The sequence below is a fragment of the Schistocerca gregaria genome, chromosome 8 (assembly GCF_023897955.1).
Source record: "Schistocerca gregaria isolate iqSchGreg1 chromosome 8, iqSchGreg1.2, whole genome shotgun sequence".
NCBI classification, from domain to species: Eukaryota; Metazoa; Arthropoda; class Insecta; order Orthoptera; family Acrididae; genus Schistocerca; species Schistocerca gregaria.
In genome coordinates this window covers 60,907,459-60,921,223 of record NC_064927.1, presented here as the reverse complement: position 1 = coordinate 60,921,223, position 13,765 = coordinate 60,907,459, and the positions used below count along the sequence as shown (strand labels likewise).

The window sequence follows — 13,765 nt, the reverse complement described above, 5'->3', positions numbered from 1 at the left end:
GTCTCATTTCATCAACATTGTGTCTGTCACATATGAATAGCTGGCCACACTAGTGGACTTCCAAAATTTACCAAAATAACAGACCATTTCTGCGGGCATTTCTAACAGTTGGGCCTACCGATCTGAAACTCACCATTTCCCACTAATGTGCAAGTCATGCCTGGATTTTTGTAGTTTGTGCTGCACACTGTCCATACCATAGTGCAGGGGTCAAGGAAGGCTGTCACTTGCTCACTTTTGATGGAGCCACTGTGATGTTTATGTGGATTCCTGGTCATGTCAGTCTGACGGGAAATGAGGCTGCTGTCAAGGCTGTAGTCCCCGTACCTTCGCCCGCTAGTTCTTCTTTCTGTGTTCTGTCTGTCAACAGGTGGTGTCACTTTGGCATCACCACTAGTCCTCCCTTCATGGGAACAAGCTCTGGGGAATTAAGCCTCACAGCAGCTTGGCAACCTCCTCTCGACCCTCTCGCCGTGAGACGATCAATTTAGCCAGGCTGCGTATTGGACACTGTCTCTTCAGCCATCAACATTTAAGTGGTGCTCCCCACAATTTTGTGGTCATTGCCCTCAATTTTTGACAGTTTGCCATTTCCTGACAGAGTGCCCTTTTTTTAACCATTGACATTCTCATTTATGTTTGCCAGCCGTTTTAGCAACTGACACGTGGGCTGTTGACCGTGTTTCTTTTATCTGTCATAGCAATGTGTCAAAGGACATTTAACCTGTAGGTCAGGACCATTGTTTCGCTATGGCATATTTTATGGACTTTTCTACAAGTCCTTATTTTTAGCTTTCTTTCCTTCTGTTGTTTTTAACTCCTTTTTTGTCTTCGCGTTACGGTTCTGACATGGACGTGCATGACCCTAGTTGTTTTTGCACCCTAAAACAAAACATTGTAACCCTTCCAGTCTGCATCTGTCATCAAAGAACAAGTAATGGACTTCATGCAACATTCTTGTCATGCTGAACTATTGGTCTGAGAATAGCAGCAGGCAGACTAGGAAATTAAGATTCCATGTGTAGGCTTCCATTTGGAGTGGTGCTGTGACTGTGAATCATGGACTGCTGATGAATGGTATCGGACTGTGTTCGCAACTAATTGTGGTTCTGCACTATCCCGGAAGACTGTTGTTGGCATCTATGGCAGTGACTTGGGTAGTAGAAGTCCCTTTCTTCCAATGTTTAGGAGAGGCATAGCAGTGTTAACTTCTGGAGTCACAGCATGAGGAGCTGTCTAGTATGACTTCAGGTTGCGGCTGGCGGTGAATGAGGGAACTCTTGACAGCTCGACAATGCCATGCACATCCTGTGTTCTCATGTGTTAACTCTCATGCAACAGTATTGTTGTGCCATTATTCAGTCTGCATGATGATGTACTCCGATGGCTAGTAAAATCCTCAGATTTCTCCCCAATAAAATGTATAGGACTAGCTGTCTTGTAAACGGTGTACCAGTACCAGTGTCAGAGATACTAAGGACTGTTTACAACAATTGTGGCCCATCTTGACTCATGAGATCTTTCCAACTGAATCAGAGCATGCACCACGTCAGAGGGGGTGCAACATTGTATTGACAAGTGGGCTCATACTATCAAGTTTTGTAAATATGACCCAGTGTTATAATCACCGCTATAACTTCACATACACACTCAGCCTGTGAAATTTCATTTTATTTCCTCCTCCCCCTTGTGTGCACTTTACTTTTTTTTTCAGGCGGTTAAAAGGAATTCAGTGTAAAAAAGTTTAATTGCTCTTTGAACCATATTTTGGAATTTTTTTTTATTAAAGAGCTAAAGTCAGAATTTTGTTTTTTGAGGCAGAAAGAGAACAGTTGTATCTGAAAGGTGATGCACACTTCTTGAGAGCCTGAGACTTTCAACATTGGGTTATCTACAAAACACACTGTTGTGCTTGAATATTCAGGTTTAACTAAATAGTTTTTTTTTCATTATATATCATATTCACTGCAAGAGCAGTACAAATGTAGGTGGTAGGATATTGAGAGAAATTCAGCATTACACTACATAAAGCTGTGACATAGGGACTGGTTATAAGACAGGGTTATTATACTTAAAACCTGAAACTAAATGACAACCTGATGCTTGGTGCATCTTCTCTCCAATTTATCTCTGTGGTAATTATAAAACTTAAAAGCTTAGGCTGTAAAGTTTATTTATTGTGCCTCTTTTAAACATTGGAAGAAAGAGGCTTGTACCCAGGTCACTGCCATAGATGCCTTAAATGGTCTTCTGGGACAGTGCAGAACCACGATTAATTGCTGAACACAATGCGATGCCATTCATCAGCAGTCCATTCTTCGCAGTCGCAGCATCATGCTAAATGCAGATTTTTGTGGTTATGATGTTAATGGCAGTCTGCACATGGAACTGTAATTTCCTAGTCTGACTGCTGCTACTCTCATACTGGTGGTGCAGGATGGCAAGAATGTGGAACCTGCACCATATAATATGACACAGTAGGATGTTATGCAGCGAGTTGGAAAACGTACGCTTCTTAATATTTTATTTTATTTTAATATATAAGCTGATTTGGCTTTATTGTCTTTATCAGTACACGTCCTGACATTTTAGGAGGACATAGTCACCTTTGAGTAAACTGTTATTTGCTGCCCATAGTTATTGGATGTATATTTTTTTTAGTAACATTTTAAAGTTGTTTGATAATTTTATGTTGCACACATGATACATTTGTTATTATCTGAAAGTCACAGAAACTTCAAAACTGTCAAACTTGAATTTCTAAGAGTTTCAGATAGCAAAAAAGTATTGTGATATGTGTGCAACAGCAAACTATTGCACAACTTTAAACATTACTTAAACAAAAAAATTCCAACAACTGCAGACAGGAATAATAGTATACTCAAAGTTGATGTATGTCCACCTACAATGTCAGAACATGTAATGATGAAGGCAATAAAGCCAAAATAAGCTTATATACTAAAATAGAATAAAATATGAAGCAGCATACAGTCTCCAGTTCTCTGCATAGTTTGTAAAGGGCCACCTCTGAATATGTAAATCCTCAGCCCTCTCTTTTTAAGTCTGCTTAATACTAGGTCTTCTGCGTTAGTCCAAGTATTGTAACATCATACATGATTAAGTGAATAATACGCATTTATGTGATCCCGTTTATTTTCCCAGCACCTTATATGATGTTATATGTTTATGCTCTTCATGGGTATGCTGCCGGACATCATAGTCTTCACTAGACGATATTTCGGTGATCCACCTGGCTGCCATCATCTGGTGGGATCACTGAGTACACAATCACGCTGGAAATGAATGAACATCAGAAACGGTGGCTGCTTTATACCCCGGCTCCAGGCCACTCCACTTCTGCAAGAAGCAAAAGAGCTGCCCCCTGCGAAGTGAAGAATTGCAGTGCCGCCAGCGCTAGAATCTGGCGAAAGTGATAAATTGCAAATTAAGATTTAGCGGGTCAAAAACCAGTCAGTTGTTGCTTTATATCTGATAAAATAGGGTTCCATATCTTGCTTAAAGGAAAACCTTTATCTCTATTAATGATGTCATCAGATAATCATATTTTGATGCATTCCTTGAGCACACAATCCTAGTAATGAGAAGCGAGAGCAATGATTTGTGTCTCTTTGAATGACATATTATGCCCTTCATTGAGACAATGTTCAGCGACGGCAGATTTTTCAGGCTGGAACAAACGTGTGTGATGCTGACGTTCCACACATCGGCCATGAACAGTGCACAAAAAGAAAATGGTACCATGGGACATGGTGTATACTATAAACCCACACATATGGACTGTTATCTTCATTCTATGAGCTATCATTCACCACATCAGTGCATGGGAGTTTTACTACGTACATTGGTCAAGAGAGCTTATGCCATTTCTTATTCAAAAAATTTGACACAGGAACTGGATCATCCTAAGGCTGTCTTCAAGCTCAACAGATATACCGATCATAAAATTGATCATGCTTTTCAGTTTGAACCATCAAGAGAACCAGTGCCAAATACTTGTAAATCAGTTGCTTTTCTACCCTTTGCTGGAAGTATTTCGAGAATTCTCAGGAAATATATTAAGTGTTCTTTTGCCTTTGCCCAAGACTAGGGTCCTGTTTGGATTTGTTGAAGATGATTTGGGATTGAGAAAACCTGGAGTTTATACAATTCCCTGCCATTGTGGGAAAGGCCTATATTGGACAAACTATTCGCACTGTTCATGACCAATGTGTGGAACATCAGCGTCACATACGTTTGTTCCAACCTGAAAAATCTGCCGTTGCCAAACATTGTCTCAACGATGGGCATAATATGTTGTTTAAAGAGAAGCAAATCATTGCTCTGACTTCCTGTTATTGGGATTGTGTGCTCAAGGAATCCATTGAAATAAGATTATCTGATGACATTATTAATAGAGACAAAGGTTTTCCTTTAAGCAAGATATGGAACCCTATTTTATCGGATATAAAACAACAGTAGTCTGGTTTTTAACCCGCTATATCTTAATTTGCGATTTATCACTTTTGCCAGTTTCTGCCGCTGGTGGCGCTGCAATTCTTCACTTCGCAGGGGGCTGTTCTTCCACTTCTCCCGCAGGCACAGTGGCCTGGAGTCGGGGTATAGAGGAGCTGCTGTTTCTGATGATCATTCAGTTCCGGCGTGATTGTGTACTCAGTGATCATGCCGGAAGATGGCGGCCAGATGGATTGCTGAAAATCGTGTAGTGAAGACGATGATATCCAGCAGCATACCCGTGAAGAGTATAAAAATACGCATCTATCTTTGCCTCAAGATGTGTTTATGTGCTTGCCTATACAAAGGTAAATGATTTGGAGTTGGTGGAAGTACTGCCTTGTGGAAACTAATATAACAGATTCAAATCTTGAAATTTAACTGCCAAGATATCTTCTCTTATAAAGAGACCCAAGCACGTTTTCAAGTTAATAAAGTGTATAAAACTTTTGTTTTACATGTTCAAACAAATCCCATCATTTCATAGGAAACCACCTTAACAATGGATGTGGCCCAGTTCTACCAATATGATGTAAAGTAAGGTTCACAATCTTCACAGACAAAGGATGCAGCGTGTTACATCAATGCTTTAATTAGTTTCAGAATGAGCTTTATCTGACAGTTCCCAGTAGCTATTCTTTTTACCAGACACTGAAACATGTTGTAATTGGTGATGAGTTGAGAATAGTGATTTCTTCTGAAATCACAGATTTGATTATCCCAGAGTTCTATTACATCTACAATATTCACGAATATATTTAAAATAGCACACATTTTCCATTGAACGGCTACATTTCATGTGAGATGATACTGTGTGCTACACCTCTTATCTTGATCTGAGCAAGGTGGCCCAATACTAATTGAACTGGACTCTTTATTTAGGAGGAATGGCTTTCAGTACTTATCTAGTTATGTTTATTTACATTTACAGTGCTTTCTTGTAAGACACCAAGAAAATATAGGGATGGTTCCTTCAACAATGTGTTTAATCCCCTTACCCTCATTAACTGGATGGTCTAATGCACAATGACTCCATTGCGAACAAGTTAAACTCTGCCCTACATCCAGCTCCTCTACTTGTTAAAAATAATTTATATGTGAGTAGCTTGGGTTTGGCACAGCAACAAAGCCACAGTAGTGCTGAATAAAACCTGTAGAATGCTATAATATACTATACAACCTAATAATAATATTTCTGATTACTTCATTTATCGGACGTAATTCCCTTAACTACACGTTCTTGAACCATTATGTCAGAATTCATTTCCTGAGCCGGCCAAAGTGGCCGAGCGGTTCTAGGCGCTACAGTCTGGAACCACGCGACCACTACGATTGCAGATTCGAATCCTGCCTCGGGCATGGATGTGTGTGATATCCTTAGGTTAGTTAGGTTTAAGTAGTTCTAAGTTCTAGGGGACTGATGACTTCAGAAGTTAAGTCCCATAGTGCTCAGAGTCATTTGGACCATTTTTTTTTTTTTCATTTCCTGAAAAGAAATACTTTAAAGTGTGTAGTAGTGACAGAGTTGAATCTAATTATAGTATAGACCTCGAATGTGAATGGACTCAATCCATTACTTTTAGATATATGTCAATGTGACACCACTGCCCTTCTGCATATCTTCATGAGCTTCATATTCGTACAGTCCAAGACAAGAATGAGTATAAAATACACCAGATAATTTTTTGTCAAAGCAGGAAGAAAGAAGATCGTAGACAGAAATTTTATAGTATACTTGCATGATACTTTGGAAATTATCAGTCAACACACAAGTTCCCAATTAAATATTTAAATGATGCTACAAACTGTTTAACATCAGAAGAGGCACGAATGTTAGCACTGAATAGGGGATCATGGAGGAATTTTATAAGGGGGCTCTGCTCCAGACTGAACGCTGAAAGGCATAATCAGTCTTAGATGATGACGATAATGATACAAACTGTCACATGCTCTCAGGCAGTATTGCATTCTGGTTGCATCATTGACATAAAATGCTATATGTTTGATGGGGTTGGCAGGTTCTGTAGTGAGAATGAAAGGGAATAGGGTGGCGATAACCAAACTGGTAGAATGGGGGTGCAGTATCATTCACCAAATAGACTGGAGGAGACACATCAGTAGACTGCAGGCAGGCCAAGAACAGGTGAAGATGATTAGATGGTTAAAAATTCACCATTTGGTTGACAGTAGACTGGGACAACAGTCCTTAGCCACATGTGGCTTTTGGAAAGTCCAGTCAAGCGTTTAACACAATCTGTGCTGTTATAAACCTGAAGAAATAGGTCTGTGGCCATATCTCAGCTATCATTGTTACAGCTATCAGAGAGATGGCATTTTAATCTGCTTGTACGTTATTACTCTACAGTTCACAGTTAAGTGCCTGGCAGGTGTTTCATTAAAACACCATAAAACTATTTCTCTACTGTTCCACTCTCAAACATCGTGCAGGGAAAACGAGCTCTTGAATCTCTCTGTGCGAGCTCTGATTTCTCTAATTTTATGATGATGATTATTTCTCTCAATGTAGATGAGTGACAACAAAGTATTTTCACACTTGGAGGAGGAAGTTGCTGATTGAAATGTCATGAGAAGATCCTATTGCAACGAAAAATGCCTATGTTTTAATGAGTGCCACCCCAAATCATATATCATATCTGCGGCACACGCTCCCCTGTTTCATGATCATAGAAAATGAGTTGCCTTTCTTTGGACTTTCTCAGTGTCCTCCAGCAGTCCCATCTAGTGCATATCCTACACTGCACTCCAGAAGAGGGCAGACAGGCATGGTGTGAGCAGTCTCTTAAAATAGACCTATTGCACTTTCCAAGTGTTCTGCTCGTCTTTAGTTTGCTTGTCCAACAGCATTATATGTGAGATCATCCATGGTGAGTTATTCATAATTGTAATCCCTAAGTATTTATTCAGATTTACAGTTGTTAGATTAGTATGACTTATCATGCAACTGAAATTTTGTAGATATCTTTTAGTATTCATGTGGATGACTTCATAGTCAATTGCCACTTTTTGCACCATATGGATATCTTTTCTAACTCATCTGATGACTTTACAAGAGGGTAAATTACAGCATCTTCTGCAAAGAACCTAATAAAGGTTTCTCAGATTATTGTTTATGTAGATCAGAAAAAGCAGAGAGCCTACAACATTTTCTTGGGAAATGCCAGATATTACTTCTGTCATACTTGGCGACTTCCCATCCGTTACTACTAATTGTACTTTTCTGATAGGAGATCATCAATCCACTTGCACAACTGAAGTGATACTCCGCAGGCACACAATTTGATTAGAAGTCGCTTGTGAGGAATGGTCAAAAGGGTTATGGAATTCTAGAGATATGGAATCAATTTGACATCTCATGTCAATAGTACTCATTACTTGACTTACCAAGCGGGAAAGTGCCGGTAGATAGGCACAATAAATAAAACGCACAAACACACAAACAGAATTTCGAGCTTTTGCAACCGGCGGCTGCTTCATCAGGAAAGAGGGAAGGAAAAGGAAAGATGAAAGGATGTGGGTTTTAAGGGAAAATATGTCTGCTTGTGTGTGTGTGTGTGTGTGTGTGTGTGTGTGCGCGTGCGTGCGTGCGTGCGTGCGTGAGTGTGATATACCTATGCTTTTTTTCCCCTAAAGTAAGTCTTTCCGCTCCCGGGATTGGAATGACTCCTTACCCCCTCTCTTAAAACCCACATCCTTTCATCTTTCCTTTTCCTTCCCTCTTTCCTGACGAAGCAGCTGCCGGTTGCGAAAGCTCGAAATTCTGTGTGTGTGTTTTATTTATTGTGCCTATCTACCGGCGCTTTCCCGCTTGGTAAGTCTTGGAATCTTTGTTTTTAATATATTTTTCCCACGTGGAAGTTTCTTTCTATTTTATTTACGTACTCATTACTTGGTGAGACTAAAGAGCTAGTTGTGTTTTACAAGAACAATATTTTCTGAAAACATGTTGAATATTTGTCAGTAAATTGTTTTCTTTGAGATAACTCATAATGTTCAAACACGGTATATGTTCCAAAATCATACTGCAAATTGACATTAGTGATATGGATCTGTAATTCAGTAGATTACTCTTATTTCCTTTCTTGGGTATTTGTGTGTCTTGTGCAGCTTTCCAGTCTTGAGGTATAGATCTTTCAATGAGCGAACTGTTGTATATCATTGCAAAGTATGGAGTTGTTATATCACCATACTGTGAAAGGAACCTGACTGCTATACAATCTGGATTGGGGGCCAGGCCTTCATTAAGTGATTTAAGCTGCCTTGCTATACCCAGGATATCTACTTCTAAGTTATTCATGTTGGCAGTTGTTCTAGGTTAGAATTATGGACTATTTATTTAGTCTCCTTTGATGAAGGAACTTCAGAGTCTTGTTTCTTAACTCTACCTCAGGGGCACTGTCATCAATGACATCACCATTGTTATTGTGCAGTGGAGATATTACTGTGTCTTGCTGGGGAACTATGTGTATAACCAGAATCTGTTTGAGTTTTCTGACAGATTTTGAGACAGAGATTTGTTGTGGAAACTATTAGAAGCATCACACATTGAAGTTCACATTAAATTTTGAGCTTCTGTAAAACTTCACCAATCCTGGGGATTTTGCATTCTTTTAAATTTGACATGTGTTTTGCATTGCTTCTGCAACAGTGTTCTGACCTGTTTTGTGTACAGTGGGGGATCAGTACCACCTCTTATTAATTTATTTGGTATATGTCTCAATTTCTATTGCTACTATTTCTTTGAACAGAGACTACGTATGGTCTGTGCTTACATAATCTGATCGGAACGAGTGGAGACTATCTCTTAGGAAGGTGCCAAGCAAATTTTTATATGATTTTTTAAATATGTGTTCTTTGTATTTATTTTTGGTTGGTATGGATGCTGTGGTTTTCATTCTTGCATGGGGGAGGGGAGAGATGGGGTGGGATTGCAGGATGAATGTTTTTAACATACATTAAAAAATACATCAAAATTCCTGAAAACAGGTATTGACCAAAAATAAAAGATTAGACAATTTAAATATCATGAGGAAATAATCCAAGAAAATGGTGTGGAAAATTGTGTTACAGAGGAAAGGATACATAAAATGGGAAGAGCATATAGTATAATTAAAAACCTTTACAATAAGAATATGTCTAAAATGCAAAAACAAGCCATTACAGAACAGTAGTGAAGCCAGAATCTTCATGTGCAAGAGTGTGTCTGGCATTAAATACCAAAACGGTGAATCATTAAGAAAATATTAGGCCTATGAGAAAGTAAGGATGTTTGGAAATCACAAAGTAGTGATGAAATTCTTGAAAACATAAAAATTGGATCAGAAATAATGAGAAAAAAGAACACTACTATTATTTTGAATATTTATATTGAATGCAAAACAGTAGAGTAAAGAAAACAATCTACAGATATTTGCAGGATAAAAAGTCAGCAAGACGTTGGATCCGTGAAGGAAAAAAAGGATTTAGAAAAAAATAGCTGAAGAAACAACTGACACAGAAGTGTCTATGGGAAAGATACGAATATGAAAGGATTATAATGTAGGAGAGTGAAAAAAACTGGTCTGAAGTATTCGGAAGTCAGGAAGAAAAAACATAGTGAACAGATGAAAGTGTGCTGAAAGAAAAGAACAGAATAATAAATAAGGAATTGAAATTGGCCTGTGTTCCATAGTTGGCCTATCCGAGAAGTGGGGAGGAATAAATAAAATGATGTGATGGTATAACATTGTTTAGAAAATGAGGGAACATGTATGCACGGCATATGCAGGAAGTAAGTGTGGATGTTGTTGGTAAAGATTTACAATTAACTGGATAGAAAATCTCAAGAATGCAGGGTGTGAAGCCGGGTCATAATCTTAAGAGCTGATAAATTGTATGAAATCCAACTGGTTGTGAAAAATTGTACATAATTACTTAAATTAAAAAAATTGTTTGCCACAAAAATTTATTGGGTCTCTCTTTGAAATTGAATGTTATACTATTAGATTGTGAAATCTTAAACATATGATTTTACATGCAAGCAACTACACAGGTCCTTCAAATTTCACAACTTAGACAGCACACTTAGGTGAATGCAAATTGTGTTGTCCTGATAATGCATCCAGTAACTTTTCTGAAGGTGAGCAAGTTGCTTGTGAAATATTTCTCAGTGAGGGAATGTGTAAAAATGTAACGCTCAGCAATCTGCTGTTAGGTTTGTTTCCATCAGGAACAGCATACTTCACGACCGTATTAATGAGGTCCTCAATAAGAGGAATGGCAGTGTCAGCTGTAAACATTTAATCTGTGTATTGCAGATTTGATTTTAGCTACTGTGTAGCTGTCTTCAGCGCATTATATTATATTTAGGATGAGCTATCATTGTGATATCACATATAAATACAACCCCACAGGTGTCAAAGATAGCAACGGAATTACAAGTTTCTGTAAGATACCAGTAGTGGTCGCACGGGATCTGGCGGACCCAATTGTGTGCAATCTCCACCCACTGAGCCACACCTCCAGCAGCTCTGCACTAAGAGCGTCCTCTGCCACCCCAATATAGGACGGCCAGTGGCAGCCACTACGCCCACTCACACTTGGAGCCTCTTTGCTTTGTGATGTTGTGCAGAAGCCACCTAGTTGCAGCTCAGACTCCATTGCTTGTGCTTTAATTCAGGTAGCCTCATCCTCGTTGACATTTGGAGTGTATATTTTGCTGCATTATGTGTAGTGAGTCTTTGTACGCTTGGAGAAATACCGATTATCAAATCTTCTGCTTGCTGTGTTATTTTGTTCGCTAATTATTTCTGCTCATGTGTAACTTTCCTACAATGACAGTTACTGCACCACCCTGTAGCTGACCTCCCAGACCGATGTGATGTGTACAAAGTCATACTCAACAATCATAACTTAAATGTAATGCACTGAAGATAGCTACATGGTAGCTGGAATCATCTGCAAAAAACAGATTAAAAATTTGACTGATGTCGCCCTTCCACCTATTGTATATCTGCTGCTACTAACTACAGATATGCTTATGGCTGCAAACAATTATGGAAAGATTACAGTGTTACTCATTGTAAAGATGACACATTGAGTTGCAGATAGATACAACGAAAAGACCATTACACATAATGCTTTTGGTCAAAGCCTTTATCAGAAAATAAAAACAAACATCCATTCACTCAAACAAGCACACCATGCACACGCATGAGCACTATATCTGCCTGCTCAGACCTGACTGAAACACATTGAATGGGGGCAACAAGTAGGATTGTTGTTTGCATTTTTCACATTTGTTTGTCGGTCCTGAGCAGCCAGAGAGAGCACTTGTGTGTGCGAGGTGTGCTGCTTGTGTGTGTCTGTGTGTGTTTTTCTTTTTTGATGAAGGCTTTGGCCAAAAACTTGATATGTAAGAGTCTGTTCGTTGTGTCCGTCTTCGTCTCTGCGTGTCCTCTTTAAGGTGAGTAGCAATCTGCCCTTTCCGTAATTGTTGATATTACAACCTGGACTTTCCATTGTTTTATGGCTACAAAGTTTAATGTGGGAGTGTAGCTTGAGCATAATGAGATGTTTGTAAGTATTTATGTGGGCTGCTTACATTTTGAACTGAAGTATTTGACTAACATTTTTCAGTTCCATCTGATGAGCAGCTCTTGGATGAGAGATTGTGCTGTGCCGTGGTCAAAGTACTGAGTGTGTCTAAGGCTCCTGATGTCATTGAAATGTCTTTGGAGTTGCTGCACACTCAGGCAGAGAATGGTAAGTTATATTGTGTTAAAATTAAAAGTAATTAAAATTCTCTGTAGTTGCAGGGTTGCAAAATGGATAATTTTCTTGTTACTGTTCAGTTTTACCTCTCAATAAACTTACAAAGCACTACTTTGGATCTGAATCTCTTTAAATAGCCCAAAACCCATTGTGTTGGACACAAAAAAGATAAATTTGTGTGTTTGTCCTCACCTCCCTCTTCCATTGCCAAATCTCATCTTTACCTCAGTTATCATATTCTAATCCTCTTCCCAATAAATATGGTAGAAGAGGCAACTGAACTGTTATATAGTCCACACCAAATAAATGTTCTTTAAATTTGCTAAATAGCATTGTTTGGGAAGAACATAATTTTTCTTCCGTCAACTGCACTTCGAGACACCTGAACGTAAATGTTAACACTTTCATGACCACTTGTTGACAAATTGCCTGTTGAACTCTGTAATGATTTCTTTGGCCGAAGTTTGTTTGACAATTTTTCTGCTGATTTGCCAGCATGAGTTGCTGGCATTGTCAAAGTTTTACCCTCCATTGCTGATGGTGGACGACTGAGGTTTGTTTGATAATTTTTATGTTGTTTCATCAGCACAAGTAGCTGGTGAAGCCCCAGAAAAATTATCAAACGTCGGCTGAAGAAAGTGAGACAGAAGCCAACAGGCAGTTTGTCACACCTCAACATATTGGTGAGTGAGTGACACTGATAGAACCAACTGATTATAATCCTAGCAATTCGCATATGTGTCTGATATTTCTGTGATCTAAAATCACAACCAATACTGAAGAATAAACCACAAAGGTTTCTCATATGTCTGTGCTCTACACTTACTTGAAGTTGTCCTGATGGATATAAATTGCCCAATACTAACTACAACTAATTTTGTTCCTTCCCCTCCCACCTCTCATGTAAAATTTTGTGATGTTACTTTTGTATATTTAATGTGTGACTGAATACAATACCAACCACCATAGACCATAGATAATGTAAGACTGCGCATGACGTCATTTTACTCAAATCAGTTTCTAAATTACGTGACTCGAGGCACAGAGCCAAGTATGTCGTAATGTGTTTATAGTGCACAATTTATGACTTTTTTTTTTTACAAATCAAATGTTGTGCTTTTTACTAGATGCAGAAGTAAAGACCTTCATATACACTCAGAGAAGTCTTTTTTTTTTATATTCCACAGATTAGAAAAAGTAACGAAAAAAATCTGTTGTGTAAGTGAATTACTTTAAAATATTTGCAGAGGTATTTCCAATGAAAGTTAGGATGGATATTGGTCCTTGGATGTAAAACTTGCTGAATGTCTAAGCTTTTGAGATGACATGTCATTAATATCTAGCTCACTACATGAGTATAATCAACATTTTGTAATATAATACGCTTCCTATCGTGATATCGTTTCGGATCTCTACTGGATTAAGCAGAAGTCGGAGAATATATGTGCTTATTTTGTGTAAATACCTGATATTATGCATGTAA

At 38.6% G+C, this 13,765-nt stretch overlaps 1 protein-coding gene across 1 annotated transcript in view; it reads left to right on the top strand.

The window, feature by feature from the left end:
* Window positions 1–13,765, top strand: part of LOC126284028 (GTPase-GDP dissociation stimulator vimar) — a 109,881-nt gene that overhangs the window by 29,741 nt on the left and 66,375 nt on the right. The window contains exon 6 of the mRNA XM_049982581.1: window positions 12,148–12,273. Within this exon, the coding sequence (XP_049838538.1) occupies window positions 12,148–12,273 (126 nt within the window). The remainder of the gene's footprint in view (window positions 1–12,147; window positions 12,274–13,765) is intronic.